Raw genomic sequence first — 18,335 nt, forward strand, 5'->3', positions numbered from 1 at the left:
AGCTACTGTAAAATGTACAGTGCAGTTAGATTAACACAAATTTGACAAATAAAATTTGATTTGACTGGGGGTGAAGGTTCACCTTCCAACAGGACAACGACGCTCAGCACACAGCCAAGACAAAGCAGGAGTGGCTTCGGGGCAAGTCTATTAATGTTGAGTGGCCCAGCCAGAGCCCGGATTTTAACCCGATCAAACAGGGAACAGGGTTCTGGGTACTGCCTGTTCAGGTACAGATTTGTACCTTGTCAGCTCAGGGATTTGGACTTGCAACTTTTTGGTTACTAGTCGAACGCTCTAACCACTAGGCTACCCTGTCACCCCGATGACAGAGCTTGAGAGGATCTGCAGAGAACAATGGGAGAAACTCCCCAAATACAGATGTTCCAAGCTTGTAGCATCATACCTAAGAAGACTCGAGGCTGTAATCGCTGCCAAAGGTGCTTCAACAAAGTACTGAGTAAAGGGTCTGAATACCTATATAAATGTGATATTTCTGTATTTTTTAAAAATCATAATAATTTGCAAAAATGTCTAAAAACCTGTTTTTGCTTTGTTATTATGGGGTATTTTGTGTAGATTGAGGTACTAAAAAAAATAGAATAAGGCTGTAACACAACAAAATGTATAAAAAGTGGAGGGGTCTGAATAGTTTCCGAATGCATTGTTTATCAAATTTGAATCAATCTAATATGACATTGATCTGAATAAGTATATTTTGTACCCTCTGTATTGTAGCCGTGTCATATCATTGCCAATGTGTTGAGATGAAATCACTGGAAAGCCACAGATACCTGACATAACCTGGTAGATAACAATGGTTAGCCGAAGAAATGTGATTTATAGCCACTCAGTCATTATTAAGGCTTCTGATTAGCATACAATTCCTATTCAGTTTTTATGGAGGCAACGTTCTGACAGATAATAAATGGAGGGAAAAAAATAGAGAATATTGCACTCCAGAGACAACAGTCCTTTAGGCCCAAGTCACTGCTAAGCTTACCTCAACATTGACTTACTAATGCATCCACAGGTGCAAATCAATGCGACTGAGAGACTGAACATTATTACTGTTGTCACTGAGCGATAGAGGGCTGAGCACGGCCGTTAGAAGGATATCAGCGTTTACAACCACACAGGAAGTGTATTATTCAGTCCAGTCTAATCAGCACCAGTCTGTTCCACAATGGAACAACAGTCCAGTCTCATCAGCACCAGTCTGTTCCACAATGGAACAACAGTCCAGTCTAATCAGCACCAGTCTGTTCCACAATGGAACAACAGTCCAGTCTAATCAGCACCAGTCTGTTCCACAATGGAACAACAGTCCAGTCTAATCAGCACCAGTCTGTCCCACAACGGGAGGGACAGTCCAGGACAAACAAAGACACAGATAACAGGTCACAATGGACAGGCAGGGCAGAATGGTGCACACACACACACACACACACACACACACACACACACACACACGTTCATAAAAAGAGAAAATACAGTGTACAGAAAAGACTCAAAGATATACTAGTCATTTAGAGTAACCTTATACAGACACACATTTCTGAGCACCTTGCCTATCTGTCACTTTGTGCAGGCTCTGTTTCCGTTGTGATGTACACTGACGTATCAGGGTGACCCCTGACCCCCATGACACAGTGGTGTTGGTTTTTTCTGGATCAAAAAAATGGCTTAGATGGTTGGAGTGGAAGTGGTCATGGCAATGGGCTGAAGGGCTGAATTCAGCCTTCACCAAGGTCCGGGGGGACCCACTGCAAATTGGGTATAATGCCTGGTACCTCAGCCCAAAAGAACCCTGAATTGCTCAATTTTGGGATTTTTTTCTTCTTCTGAAAACCTGACTGTCCAGATTTTATTTTGGTGCATTATCTTCTCTACAAACTTTCTGCCCCAAAATAATTGTGTAGTTATTTTGTTTGTTTGTTCTTTTCTACTGTATGGCCCAAGAATTTCCTAAGCAGGAAAAACCCTGTGGTCAAGGCATTGTTCGAGACCAAAGAGTTGAGTCTAATGCAATGGAACAGTGGCTTTTATTACTGGGTGGGATCCATAACATGTCACTAACCTGCCACCTCCCACGCTAGTCTGAGGTCTACTGGCTAAAGTGTGCTAATTGTACTCACGCACATTTGCACACACACACACACACACACACACACACACACACACACACACACACACACACAGGACCAAGCTGAGGGATTAGTTATGCATTGAGTTAAAAAAGGGAACGGTCAAAACCCCAAAACAGCTCTGCATCTGCTCATACAGTACAAGTTAACGGATCAACTTTGGTCTCCTCTGTATACGGTGCATTCGGAAAGTATTCAGACCCCTTCACATTTCCCCACATCATTTTTGTTACGTTACACCCTTATTCTAAAATTGATTCAATTGTTTTTTTTCCCCTCATCATTCCACACAAAATAGCCCATAATGACAAAACAAAAACAGTTTTTGAGAAATGTTTGCTCCTCTGTGCAGATCCTCATAAGCTCTGCCAGGTTGGATGGGGAGCGTTGCTGCACAGCTATTTTCAGCTCTCTCCAGAGATGTTCGATCGGGTTCAAGGCCGTGCTCTGGCTGGGCCACTCAAGGACATTCAGAGACTTGTCCCGGAGCCACTCCTGTTTTGTCTTGGCTGTGTGCTTAGGGTTGTTGACTTGTTGGAAGGTGAACCTTTGCCCCAGTCTGAGGTCCTAAGCGCTCTGAAACAGGCTTTCATCAAGGATCTCTCTGTACTTTGCTCTGTTCATCTTTCCCTCGATCCTGATTAGTCTCCCAGTCCCAGCCGCTGAAAAATCATCCCCACAGCATCATGCTGCACTACCATGTTTCACCTTAGGGATGTTGCCAGGTTTCCTCCAGATGTGAGACTTGGCATTCAGGCCAAAGAGTTCAATCTTGGTTTCATCAGACCAGAGAATCTTGTTTCTCATGGTCTGAGAGTCTTTAGGTGCCTTTTGGCCGACTCCAAGCGGGCTGTCATGTGGCTTTTACTGAGGATTGGCTTCTGGTGGTTCCAAACTTATTCCATTTAAGAATGATGGTGGCCACTGTGTTCTTGGGGACCTTCAATGCTGCAGAAATGTTTTGGTACCCTTACCCAGATTTGTGCCTCGACACAATCCTGTCTCTGAGCTCTACGGACAATTCCTTCGACCTCATAGCTTGGTTTTTGCTCTGACATGCACTGTCAACTGTGGGCCCTTATATAGACAGGTGTGTGCCTTTCCAAATCATGTCCAATCAATTTCATTTACCACAGGTGGACTCCAATCAAGTTGTAGAAACATCTCAAGGATGATCAATAGAAACAGGATGCACCTGAGCTCCATTTCGAGTCTCATAGCAAAGAGTCTGAATACTTATCTAAATAAGGTATTTTAATATATATACACACACACTGTACATAAATTTGCAAAACATAAAAAATAAAAAACTGTTTTCGCTTTGTCATTATGGGGTATTGTGTGTAGATTGCAGAGGAAATGTTTTATTTAATACATTTTAGAATAAGGCTGTAACGTAACAAAATGTGGAGAATGTAAAAGGGGTCTGAATACTTTCCAAAAGGCACTGGTAATACGAAGATATTAACAAAGATTCAATGTCATTTTGGGTAAATTAGACCACATGGGTGAGGATGTTACAAATCAAACAAGGTCATCCTAGAGGTGATTGACTATAGTATATTGCAACAGAATACCGCACTAGGATTTCTCTATGGGTTGTAGAATGGAGCGTATCAGGACAGTGAATACGCTGTCGATTCTGTTGTGTTCCAGGGCTATGTCAAAAATAACGTCATCAAGATGAACAGCTCCACAAGCTCACAAATGTCCTTGTGGTCCAAGGTAAGGTTGACTGCAAGGCGATACACACCCCTACCCAATCCAATAGAAAGATCCGCAACTCTGCAAGGTCAAGGACAATGGAGCTCCACCTGCGGAGAATCAAATCACATGGTGTGAGCTGTCTTTCTCACACATACACACACACTTTGGATCGATAGAAACAGGATCACAGGGAGGGAATATATATATATATATATGCGTAGCACCACTAAGTCATAAAACTGGAGGTCTTCACTGTGCCTGGATGTCATAACAGCACTGAGCTAACACTGTGTCAATGACTCTTGCAGAATCCCACACCTGGCCATTTGGGATCCACAACTGTATGGTGAATTTTTTTTATTTGTACACTAGCATGCATAGACCCACCCACCCACACACACACAGCAACATTAGCAACAAGAGCTTCGCCTCGTACCTACGACCGCAGCAGAGCTGTGCTTAAAAAGTTAAAACCCACTCTCTCCCGTGTACAATTGCTTTATACTGAAATTCTTGTGTTCGCTTTGCAATGTTTTACACTGAACTTCAAACTAACGTTTCAGTCAACAGGTACAGTCAACCAATTAAAACTTGCAATCAAACCATTTAAATGACGCAAAAGGCTGAGACCTATTGAGACACCTCCACGTGACAAATGTTATTTATCCATTTTCTCATCTAAACAAATGTGTACTTTTCTACATTCAACATATTTGCTGTTATTCGCATCCATTCATTTAGCTGGAACGACGAGGTGTCTTTGTTCACACAAAAACCATGGTTCTCTTTACCTGTATCCAACAGTGTAAATGATTCATTCCTAAGCAAGGTAATACTATTGATCTGAGGTTGGACATCCAGGAAGTCTGAATGGAACAGCCCCTGGAGCAGTCTGAGTGGAACAGCCCCTGGAGCAGTCTGAGTGGAACAGCCCCTGGAGCTCGCTCGGGGAGGTAATATTCTTACTGAAACGTTGAAAGACATTCAAATAATCATCAGATCAATGTAATATGAAAGAAAGCTTGTTTCTATACAGCATATAGCACTTGTTTTTTCCTCACTCACTGCAAAGCCATTTGTAATGTACTATGAGAATGAAAAAGGTGCGGTAGCCATGGAAACTGTTATCGTTGATCCAGAGACAAGAGCCTTCACAAGGCTGTGCAACTGCTGTGTCTCCTGGCGACTAAGGGAGTCCCTCTGTGAAGAAGTTTCTCCTTTCCAGGGGAAAACGAGGAGATGGCAAGATTTGTTCCTACTTGTAATGCAGGCTCTGGCCAAGAGAGTGATTGATACACGCAACAGTATTTATTTTGCAAAGTGAAAACTGAGAAGTGCTGAGAAGGCATTTTCCATACTAATTTCACAAAGTAGGGGGTATAAGTATTGGCCCTTGGTGGCACCGGTGACATAGTGGAATAGGTAATGGACGACTTTCATTACTCACATCTCCAGACGTTAACTGTGGCAACCTGTCAGAAGTAGCTGTCCCATATATAACCATAGTGTTCCCGCTCCTCCAATATCTTTAAGCGGCTGACAGCTTGGAGCAGGTCAGGTGCCAACGCAAAGGACAGGAGGCTTTAGTTGGTGTAATGGGAAAACAAGGGGAAGGATTTAATCAAATTTCAAATGGAAAGGGGGGATACCTAGTCAGTTGTACAACTGAATGCATTTCAACTGAAATGTGTCTTCCTCATTTAACCCAACCCCTCTGACGCTGCCAATGTTATTACGCCACAGCTTTAAAATGTGCATTTGAAGATTAAACAAAATATATGAGACTTTGAGAGTCAGAAAATAGGCTAATGTGTTTGATTCATTGGGACTACATGTCCATTTCAGTCATTTTGCAGACACTCTTATGCAGAGCGACTAGGGTTAAGTGCCTTGCTCATCGACAGATTTTTCACCAAGTCGGCTCAGGGATTTGAACCAATGACCTTTCGGTTAAAGGCCCAATGTGCTTAATCGCTAGACTACCTGCCACCCTTAAGCTTTAAACCTGGACAATTTTCTCTCCACCAACAAGAGGGGTGTGAACAGTTTGTGTCATGAACAGTGCTTGTGCCCATAGAAATAGACATGGGGGGGCGCGAGATGTTCCCCAATGCTGGAAGGGCCTGAGTGAAAAAGTTTGGGAACCCCTTCTCTACATGTGTTAGGTAGACTTTCTCCTCACAGATTTATGATTCCAGTTTTAAGAAGAAACCCGTGTATGCAGTCAGTAGACAAATAAAACAGATAGGTCTACCTGCCTACTGCAGAAACTGGTTTGATTGAATCATGCTCCCATTTAGTTGTTTTCAAAATTAAATTGGGTCCATTGGATTTTGCACAATGGTACAATAACTGCTGCACCAATTTTAGTCCTTCACCAGTCCTCCTGAAACCTAGATAATTAGCTATCATTAGTATGGTATTAAGACTTTACAATGGCTTGGGAAGACAACTTGTAACACATTTGTTAGTCTGTAAAGCTTATTTCCTGCAATTCTATACATTTTGCCATTTGTCCGTTGGACTACCAGATGGTGAAGCGTGAGTCCAATGGTGGCGAGCTTTATACCAAACCAGCCGATGTTTGGCATTGCGCATGGTGATCTTAGGCTTGTGTGCGGCTGCTCGGCTATGGAAACCCATTTCAGGAAGCTCCCGGGAAACAGTTATTGTGCTGATGTTGCTTCCAGAGGAAGTTTGGAACCCAGTAGTGAGTATTGCAACCAAGGACAGATGATTTTTACGCGCTACATGCTTCAGCACTTGACGGTCCAGTTCTGTGAGCTTCTGTGGCCTGCCACTTCACGGCTTAGCCGTTGCTGCTCCTAGACGTTTCCACTTCACAATAACGGCACCTACAGTTGCCAGGGCAACTCAAGCAGGGCAGAAATTTGATGAACTGAATTGTTGGAAAGGTGGCATCCTAGTATGGTGCCATGTTGAAAGTCACTCTTCAGTAAGGCCATTCTACTGCCAATGATTGTCTCTGGAGATTGCATGGCTGTGTGTACGATTTTATACACCTGTCAGCAAAGGGTGTGGCTGAAATAGCCAAATCCACTAATTTGAAGGGGTGTCCACATACTTTTGTATATACAGTACCAGTCATTCAAGGATTTTCTTTATTTTTACTATTTTCTACATCGTATAATGACAGTGAAGACATCAAAACAATGAAATAACACATATGGCATCATGTAGCAAACAAAAAAGTGTTAATCAAATCAAAATTCATTTGAGATTTGAGATTATTCTATATTATGGCAAAAACAGCTCAAATAAGGAAAAATAAATGACAGTCCATCATTACTTTAAGACATGAAGGCCAGTAAATACAGAACATTTCAAGAACTTTGAAAGTATCTTCAAGTGCAGTCGCAAAAACCACCAAGTGCTATGATGAAACTGTCTCTCATGAGGACCGCCACAGGAAAGGAAAACCCAGAGTTACCTCTGCTGCAGAGGATAAGTTCATTAGAGTTAACTGCACCTCAGATTGCAGCCCAAATAAATGCTTCACAGAGTTCAAGTAAGAGACACATCTCAACATCAACTGTTCAGAGGAGACTGCGTGAATGAAATTGCTGTAAAGAAACCACCACTAAAGGACCAATAAGAATAAGAGACTTGCTTGGGCCAAGAAACACGAGCAATGGACATTAGACCGGTGGAACTCTGTCGTTTGGTCTGATAAGCACAAATTTGAGATTTTTGGTTCCAACCACTGTGTTATTGGGAGACACAGAGTTGGTGAACGGATGATCTACGCATGTGTGGTTCCCACCGTGAAGCATGGAGGAGGAGGTGTGATGGTCTGTGGGTGCTTTGCTGGTGACACTGTGATTTACTTACAATTCAAGGCACACCTAACCAGCATTCTGCAGCGATACGCCATCCCATGGGTTTGCGCTTAGTGGGACTATCATTTGTTTTTCAACAGGACAATGACCCAAAACACACCTCCAGGCTGTGTAAGGACCAAGAAGGAGAGTGATGGTGCTGCATCAGAAGGCCACAATCACCCGAACTCAACCCAATTGGGATGGGTTTGGGTTTGGGATGAGATGGACCACAGAGTGAAGGAAAAGCAGCCAACAAGTGCTCAGCATATGTAGGAACTCCTTCAAGACAGTTGGAAAAGCATTCCTCATGAAGCTGGTTGAGAGAATGCCAAGAGTGTGCAAAACTGTCATCAAGATAAAGGGTGGCTACTTTGAAGAATCTCAAATAAAATATTTTTTTTAACACTTTTTTGGTTACTACATTATTCCATATGTGTTATTTCATAGTTTTGATGTCTTCACTATTATTCTACAATGTAGAAAATAGTCAAAATAAAGAAAAAACCCTGGAATGAGTAGGTGTGTCCAAACCTTTGACTGGTACATACACAAACATACATATATATATATATATATATAGACACAAATATTGGGAGAGGGGGGACTGCCCCGCCCCCCCAGCCAACCCCTCAGGCGCGCCCCAGAGTTTGGGAACCACTCACGTAGAGTACCAAAAACCTTTCTAAAATGAATTGACTTCAGGGAAAAGGTATATGCCACACACACACACACACACACACACACACACACACACACACACACACACACACACACACACACACACACACACACACACACACACACACACACACACAGGTGGATTTGATTGAATTCACCCTCGGGAAGTGATAAATGAGCAATGAAAATAGAATTAGCAGAACTGTCATCTGTATGCTAAATGTTTACACTGAACCAGCCCCTATGATATACACTGTATGACCACTATTGACCTGTTCTGAATGTTTTTATTATGAACTGAACATGATGTATTGCATTTCTTCTCAGTCTATAGAATATTGCCTACATGCAGTAAGAGTGAACTGCTAGAATGATTAAGGAACAATGTGGCTAAATGTAATACGATCAACAGATCTTTAGAAACTAAGGGTTTATTCGTTTCAAGCTTTAGGTGGGAGGGGTTTGTATGGTAATGATATGTATTGAATTGCCATACACCTGTCCGGCACCCAGACAGTCTCAGTAAGATTAATGCACACTCATGGAGTCTCAGACAGTAGTGTATGCTTGTCTTGCTGCAAGGGTTAGCTGCTGTGACTCAACATGCAATGACACCATAGCTCCTAGACAAAAGCACAATATTCCAACTAATCACTAATGTGCAACAAACAATGTTCCATAATAATAGCGTGTAAGTGATTGATGTGATTGGATTGGTTATTTGCTAGTTATAAAGCCACTTCATTATAAAAAAAACATTTTTTAAATATGTTGTCTGTCATGTCCGTCATTTAAATTAACTTAAAAACAAAAAAACATAACACATCTAGAAAATGGCATTTCGATTGACATTTGGCGCACTGCACCTGTGGCTAGATAGCAATTATTCCTATTAGGCTGTTTGGCAAATGGAAAATTTGGCAAATTTAAAATTCATGTCACACACATCTGCTCACAGACACTATGGTGGCACCCAGCAACCATCCAGGCGTTAACATGATGCCCAGCATAGGATACTATACAGTAGAAGCGCGCATCCTACCTTGCACGACTACTACCTCCGTATTGAAAGACACCTCTTTGTTTGAAGAGCTCGGAGTGGGTTCATCTCCCTCGAACAGTTGGTTCACCTCGCCCTGGATGTCTGACACGTTACGGCCGCTGTCGCTCTTGGAAAAGGCGGTCACGGTAAACCTCTGGCTCATGGTGTCTCCGGTGGTACCTCACAACCGCGAAACGAGCGGCGAGTCTCCTGCCTTGGCGGCGCACCCGTGGAGGAATTCACCGAGGATGCAGATGGAGACGCAGATCGAAGCTTCTGACAGCTGTTGAGAAGGCTGTACACCGACCCAAGCGATTGTCCTCGGTATCATTGACTAGATCTCTATCAGCAACAAGTTTCCCTCTCTCTTGTCTTTGGAAACTGCGGCGTTTTGTTCGTTGATATGAGGTATTGAATGATGAGAATAAGCTATCACATCAACCAGTGTCTGGAAACGGTTGTGCACCTGGGTCCTAAAGCCGGTGTGATATAGGTAAATAGATAGAATAGATAGCCATACCTTTTACCATGAATAACAATGTTCCCTTTACCATGAATGACAATGTTCCCTTTGTGCGTCTAACCATGTGCATTAGCCCCATAATGTAAGCAATGCCACTTTTATAGTTATCTCCCTTATTGCCTATAAGTCATTTAATGTATTATGTAAAGAAATGAGAGGTAATGAAGTATCCAATTTCTTGATAGGCTATGCAGTGTTTGAAATAAGAATGTTCCTACACTGAATAAAAATATAAATGTGAAGTGTTGGTCAAATAATTTATGAGCAGAAATTAAAGATCCCAGAAATGTTCAATACGCACCAAAAGCTTATTTCTCTCAAATGTTGTGCTAAAATGTGTAACTTCCCTGTTAGTGAGCATTTCGCCTTGTCAAGATAATCCATCCACCTGACAGGTGTGGCATATCAAGAAGCTGATTAAACAGCATGATCATTACACAGGTGCGTCTTGTGTTTGGGTACAATAAAATGTGCAGTTTTGTCACACAACAATGTCTCAAGCTTTGAGAGAGCGTGCAATTGCCATATTGACTGCAGGAATGTCCACTAGAGCTGTTGCCAGATAATGTAATGTTTATTTCTCTACCATAAGCCGCCTCCAACATTGTTTTAGAGAATTTGGAAGTACGTCCAACTGGCCTCATAAACGCAGACCATGTGTAACCATGCCAGCCCAGGACATCCACATCCAGCTTCTTCACCTGTGGGATCTTCTGAGACCAGCCACCCGGACAGCTGATGAAACTATGGGTTTGCACAGCCAAAGCATTTCTGAACAAATTGTCATAAACCGGCTCAGGGAAGCTCATCTGTGTACTCGTCGTCCTCACCAGGGTCTTGACTTGACTGCAGTTCAGCATCATAACCGACTTCAGTGGGAAAATGCTCACTTTCGATGGCCGCTGAAGAAGTGTGCTCTTCACGGATCAGGCCCGGTTTCAACTGTACCGGGCAGATGGCAGACAGCGTGTATGGCGTTGTGTGGGTGAGTGGTTTGCTGATGTCAACGTTGTGAACAGAGGGCCCCATGGTGGCGGTGGGGTTATGGTATGGGCAGGCATAAGCTATGGACAACGAACACAATTGCATTTTATCGATGGCAATTTGAATGCACAGAGATAACGTGGCGGGATCCTGAGGCCCATTGTCGTGCCATTCATCCACCTCCATCACCTCATGTTTCACCATGATGATGCATGACCCCATGTCGCAAGGATCTGTACACAATTCATGGAAGCTAAAAATATCAAATTTCTTCCATAGCCTGCGTACTCAGCTGACATGTCACCCATTGAGCACGTTTGGGATGCTCTGGATCAATATGTACAACAGCGTGTTCCAGTTCCCACCAATATCCAGCAACTTCGTACAGACATAGAAGAGGAGAAGGACAACATTCTACAGGTCACAATCAGCAGCCTGATCAACTCTATAGGAAGGAGATGTGTCACGCTGCATGAGGCAAATGGTGGTCACACCAGATACTGACAGGTTTTCTGATCCATGCTCCTACCTTTTTTAAAGGCATGTGACACAACAGATGCATATCTGTAATCCCATTTATGTTGTCACGTGTGCTCCCTCTCCGTCCTCTAGGTCACCAGGCTGCTCGTTATGGCGCACGCCTGTCACCATCAGGACTCCATCACCTCCTTGATTACCTGCCATATATATGTCACTCCCTTTGGTTCCTTCCCCAGGCGTTATTGTTTTAGTGTTTCATGGCCGTGTGTTCGAGTTTCTTGGTTTGTATTATGTTACGTTTATTTATTAAAACCCTCACTCCCTGAACTTGCTTCCCGACTCTCAGCGCACTTGTTACACATGTGAAATCCATAGATTAGGGCATAATGAATTCATTCAAATTGACTGATTTCCTTATATGATGTGTAACTCAGTAAAATCTCTGAAATTGTTGTTTGTATTTTTGTTCAGTGTATTTTCACAAAATAGCAGTGGAGGAAAAAGTACTGACTTGTCATACTTGTGTAAAAGTTTCAATATCTTAATAGAAAATGACTCAAGTAAAAGTCACCCAGTAAAATTCTACTTGAGTAGAAGTCTAAAAGTATTTGGTTTCAAATATACTTAAGTATCAAAAGTAAATGTAATTGCTAAAATACACTTAAGTATCAAAAGTTAAAGTATGCATAATAAAACATTCCTTATATTAAGCAAACCAGACGCCACAATTGCCTTGTTTTTTCAATTTACGGATAGCCAGAGGCACACTCCAACACTCAGACATCATTTACAAACAAAGCATGTGTGTTTAGTGAGTCTGCCAGATCAGAGGCATTGGGGATGACCAGGGATGGTCTCTTGAGAAGTGTGTGAATTTAACCGTTTTCTGTCCTGCTAAGCATTCAAAATGTATTGAGTACTTTTGGGTGTCAGGGAAAATATATGGAGTAAAAAGTACATTATTTTATTTAGGAATGTACTGAAGTAAAAGTAAAAGTAATCAAAAATATAAATAATAAAGTAAAGTACAGATACCCCAAAAAACGATTTAAGTAGTACTTTAAAGTGGTTTTACTTAAGTACTTTACACCACGGCCTATTCATACCAGTATAATAGTAATAATAATAATATAGTATTATTAATATATGCATGTATATTAAATAATTGTATTATTATTAGTATTGTTACGGTAGTTTAGTCTGCCTTCGACCTACTCATTACCACAACTATAGAATAATGACTTTACCACAATGGAATCACATGACTAAGTTTGAGGGAACGCCATGGGTAGTTACACATTGTTTGCATTGGAACGTTTGCATTGAATGGTTGTTGGGACTCGTGTGGAGCCTACCTTTTATGCAAGTTATGTTTTTATTATCAAAATCTTTATTGTAACGTTAATGTAGCCTACTCTGGAATATTTTGTAGTATTTTATTTTAACTTGAATTTGAAGCATTGTGCATTGTCCGTGCATTGTGGACTTTGCACGGACATAAACGAAGTTGTGTAAGGTTTCGTTATTGAAAAATTACTTTTTCCAGAGCCTACGCCTTTTTAACGTTACGTTGTATCCTTTCTGCAGTTGTTGAATTTTGCCTATATTTAATCCGTAGTCACAAGGCTGGAATTGGAACAGAAGGCTGGAAGTACACAGACAATCTAAAAAAAAAGTAAGGGTGTTTTTTTGTGAGTGACGTTTCAGTTTTGAGCAGTGAGTTTAGTCAACAAGGCCTACATCAGACATGTTAATTATGCTGATGATGTACCCTCAAAATTGAGACGTTCTTACTCAGCCGATGCCAAGGATCTCAACTCCATAATTATTTCATCCACGGAGTTGAGCGCAGACTATAGCGTTTTCAAACGAATCGTTCGAGTCACTATGCAGTCAATACTTCACAATCCGTGTACCCATGTTTGTCCTCTGTTGTTGCGTGCTTTGTTTCCTGAAACCGATACGTTAAAACGTTAATAAAATACAACCACCGACTCTTTCCTTGTTGAGATTCAGTTGGCACATGCGCATTCCCGAGTTGCCATTTTAGAGCAACAGCAATTAGTAACAGTTGATGGTTGTATTTGACTAACGTTTTATTATAAGGGTTTATAACAAATATATGGATTTCTGCAAACAAGGAAAGGCACACAAGAACAGAAGACAAACATAGGTACATGGTAAAGGTTTAAGAATTTACATTTTGAAGTATCGACTGCATAGCAACTCGGGAAGGAGTCAGATGTTCATTCTAAAAACTCTAGTCTGCACTTAACTCCGTGGATGAAGTCATTGTAAAGTTGAGGTACTTGGCAAGATCAGCCCTGACCTACTAGTGGGTCGATATGACATTGGTATTACACGTTTGAAATGCATGTAGTGGCCTAGTGGATTTGACATTGGTATTACATATGTGAACATGAAATTGTAATAACGAGTTTAACATGCAAAATATATTTGAATGATGGTGACTTTGTAGTCAATTACCCTATCAGCATTATACATTGTATGTTGTTTAGTAACAGTAAATACATTTAGAATAAGACACCAGATAGATATATAGGTTTCACTGAGAACTGTATTGTTTGGAGAATTGAAGTCTACCCACAACTTTTGTTACTGTGTTTTTATTTCCATACATTTTCATTGAATTCATTCAATATAGTATAGTACTAAAGTATAGTATGGTATAATACTGTGGAACATTCCACAGTTTGTAACTACACCTTATGGGGATGTCTAATCATATGAAATATTTCCTCCCAATAGTGCATTTGGTGGTCCGACGATACAGGCCCTCCGACAAGGATGCTGTTTTAACCCTGTTCTGTGATGGCATCTTGGAGCACATCAACCCTTCGTTCTACAACGCCATTAGCAACCCTGTCAATGTGGGCGTCGCCCTGTTCCTTTCTATGGCTGGGTACATGCTGGGAGGTGGGTCTACTCTCTGGGCCTTGCTGTCGGCTGGAGCCTGGGTAGGTCTGGTCTACTACTGCTGCAGCCAACTGTACGCTAGCTTCGTCAGAGAGAGGCTGCGCACGGACATGCAGGACATTCCAGGATGCTACCTGAGCCACCCCGACAACTGCTTCTGGGTGGCTGAGACTGAGGTCAACGGCTGGGTTGAGATTTTAGGTATGGTGGCCGTTGTGGCCAAAAAGGTGGTGGGCGGAAGAGACGGGGAGATGAGCGGTGAACTATTCAGGATGATTGTATCGACGAAGTGTCGTCGGACAGGACTCGGTTCCAGGATGACCCAGACCGTTATTGACTTTTGTAAAGAGCGAGGGTTCTCTAAGGTCGTCCTGGAAACCAGTTCCACCCAGACTTCTGCAGTGGCCCTGTATAAGAAACTGGGCTTCTCACACATCCTGTCACACACCAAGACGTACTCTCCTGAATGGATGACAATTATATCCCGAGTCACCATTCTGAAGATGGAAAAAGTCATATAGACAAGACGTACTCTCCTGAATGGATGACAATTGTATCCCGAGTCACCATTCTGAAGATGGAAAAAGTCATATAGTCCTTCTCATGCTTTTGTATAGTAAGTGTTAAGACGTGCAACTTTTTGGTTCTGAAGCACAGATTAGATGTCTTTGAGACAAGAATTAGATGCAATACCGTAGGCCTACATTAGTAACTAGATCGAATAAGCAAAGGTATAAATATAAAATAAAATGGTATAATGTAGCCTATTGGAATATGTTTGAAAAATATGTATTTTCCCCTTTCGGGTTTCACACTTGTGAGTTGCGACCCTCGCAAAACATTCTCATGGAGGGGGGTTGGGAAACTGCTCTCTCATTGCCACCACCAGCAAAAGAGTTTTCTCCCTAATTGTCTTCCCTATGACCCATGGCTCTCCAAACCTGTTCCTGTAGGTTTTCACTACAACCCCACTTATAACTAAACTGATTAGGGTTTATCAATCAGCTAATTATTAGAATCAGCTGCACTAGATTAGAGTTGGTATGAAAATCTACAGGACGTAGGTAGTTCTCCAGGAACAGAATCGGAGAGCCCTACATTAATTTATATATATATATATATATATGACCTATATATATATACTATGACCTATATGTACTCTATATACTATATGACCAATATGTACTATAGTCCGGGCTCTGTCTGGGCCACTCAAGGACATTCAGAGACTTATTTTGTCCCCCTACACCAAACGCGATCACGACACGCAGGTTAAAATATCAAAACAAACTCTGAACCAATGACATTAATTTGGGGACAGGTCGAAAAGCATTAAACATGTATGGCAATTTAGCTAGTATTGCTAGCTAATTTGTCCTATTTAGCTAGCTTGTTGTTGCTAGATAATTTGTCCTGAGATATAAACATTGAGTTGTTATTTTACATAAAACGGCCAATCGAATCGTTTCTAGTCATCTCTCCTCCTTCCAGGCTTCATCATCTTTGAACTTATATGGTGATTGGCATCTAAACTTTCATAGTATTACCATGACTACCGTCAAAACATTTAGTCTTTCAATCACCCACGTGGGTATAACCAATGAGGAGATGGCACGTGAGTACCTGCTTCTATAAACCAATGAGGAGATGGGAGAGGCAGGACATTCAGTGCGATCTGCGTCAGAAATAGAAAGGAGTTCTATTTTAGCCCGTGGCAACGCAGACGCTTGTTGGCGCGCGTGAGCAGTGTGGGTGCAATAATTGAATAACATGGATTTCTATATTTATTTTGCAACGCTCCCGCACGCGACGTGTCCGGTCTGGTCAGCATGTGAGAGTCTTTAGGTGCCTTTTGGCAAACTCCAAGCAGGCTGTCATGTGCCTTTTACTTAGGAGTGGATTCTGTCTGGCCACTCTACCATAAATGCCTGATTGGTAGAGTGCTGCAGAGTCCTTCTAGAAGGTTTTCCCATCTCGACCGAGGAACTCTGAGTGACCATTGGGTTCTTGGTCACCTCCTTGACCAAGGCCCTTCTCCCCTGATTGCTCAGTTTGGCCAGGCGACCAGCTCTAAGAAGAGTCTTGGTGGTTCCAAACTTCTTACATTTAATAATGATGGAGGCCACGGTGTTCTTGGGGACCTTCAATGCTGCAGAATTGTTTTGGTACTCTTCCCCAGATCTGTGCCTCGACACAATCCTGTTTCAGAGGTCTACGGACAATTCCTTCGACCTCATGGCTTGGTTTTTGCTCTGACATGCACTGTTAACTGTGGGACCTTATATAGACAGGTGTGTGCCTTTCCAAATCATGTCCAATCAATTGAATTTACCACAGGTGGACTCCGATCAAGTTGTAAAAACATCGTCTGAATGATGATCAATAAAAACAGGATACACCTGAGTTCTATTTCGAGTCTCATAGCAAACGGTCTGAATACTTACGTAAATAAGGTATTTCTGTTTTTTATTTTTAATACATTTGCAAAAATTTCTATAAACCTGTTTTCACTTTGACATTATGGGGTATTGTGTGTAGATTGATGAGGAACGGAGAAAAGTACAGAGATCCTTGATGAAAACCTGTTACAGAGTGTTCAGGACCTTAGACTGGGGTGAAGGGTCACCTTCCAACAGAACAACGACCCAAAGCACACAGCAAAGAGAAACACGGGAGTGGCTTCAGGACAAGTCTCTGAATGTCATTACATGTCCTCCTCATCCAAAATGACAGAGCTTGAGAGGATCTGCAGAGAAGAATGGGAGAAACTTCCCAAATACAGGTGTGCCAAGCTTCTAGCGTCATACCTAAGAAGATTCAAGGCTGTAATCGCTGCCAACAGTGCTTCAACAAAGTACTGAGTAAATGTGATATTTCATTTATTGATTTTAAATACATTTTTATACATTTGCCAACATTTCTAAAAACCTGTATGTGTAGATTGATGAGGGAAAAAAATGTTTTAATCCATTCTAGAATAAGGCTGTAATGTAACACAATGTGGAAAAAGTAAAAGGGGTCTGAATGCTTTTCGAATGCACCGTTTACTCTCAGAACAGCCTCGATTCGTTGGGGCATGGGCATGGACTCTACAAGGTTTCGAAAGCGTTCCACAGGGATGCTAACCCATGTTGACTCCAATGCTTCCCACAGTTGTGTCAAGTTGGCTGAATATCCTCTGGGTGGTGGATCATTCTTGACACATACAGGAAACTGTTTGAAAAACCTATCAGCGTTGCAGTTCTTGACACAGTTAAACCGGTGTACCTGACACCTTCTACCATACAAACATGCTTACATGTTTTGTCTTACCCATTCACCCTCTGAATGGCACACATACTTGTACACAATCCATGCCTCAATTATCTCAAGGCTTAAAAATCCTCCTTAATTCCTGCAGTCAAATGACCTAGTGACTCATGGGTGGAATGTATTTTTCATAATTTCATAATTAAACATTATTTGAAGTGTTTCTATGTCAAACTATTTTGTTAAATTTCAGTCTTCTGTGATGTATATAAAGCTTAACACATTTCAACTCTATATCTGACATGGTACAGGTGTATTTTTTTAAAGCCCATAACCATGTGTGTGAGGTGTATACTTTTGTTTCGAAGTAGATTTGTTTAAGACTACCAAGAAACGCTGTTTGTGACCCTGATTTAGCCCATTGCAGTAAAAAATGTACCTGTCTCCTCCCCTTCATCTACACTGTTTGAAGTGGATTTAACAGGGGACATCAATAAGGGATCATAACTTTCACCTGGTCAGTCTATGTCATGGAAGAGCAGATGTTTGAATCCAGGCTGTATCACATCCAGCTGTGATTAGGAGTTCCATAGGGTGGAACACAATTGGCCTAGTGTTGTCCGGGGTTTTGCCGGGGTCATTGTTAATAACAATTTATTCTTAATCTTCTTGCCTAGTTAAATAAAGGTTCAATGTAAAACAATAAAATCGTATGTGGTCAATCTTGTGCCGTGTGCCTGAAGCCG

The 18,335-nt window shown here is 41.7% G+C and overlaps 1 protein-coding gene across 1 annotated transcript; it reads left to right on the forward strand.

Moving 5' to 3' along the window:
* The first annotated feature begins 12,715 nt into the window (after positions 1–12,715).
* Positions 12,716–15,628, forward strand: nat8l2 (N-acetyltransferase 8-like 2). The gene is made up of 2 exons (XM_024428517.2): positions 12,716–13,078; positions 14,173–15,628. Coding segments are annotated over exons 1-2 (690 nt in total). The 5' UTR covers positions 12,716–13,077; the 3' UTR covers positions 14,862–15,628.
* The last annotated feature ends 2,707 nt before the right edge of the window (positions 15,629–18,335 follow it).

Source organism: Oncorhynchus tshawytscha, linkage group LG07, assembly GCF_018296145.1.
Source record: "Oncorhynchus tshawytscha isolate Ot180627B linkage group LG07, Otsh_v2.0, whole genome shotgun sequence".
Lineage (NCBI taxonomy): Eukaryota > Metazoa > Chordata > Actinopteri > Salmoniformes > Salmonidae > Oncorhynchus > Oncorhynchus tshawytscha.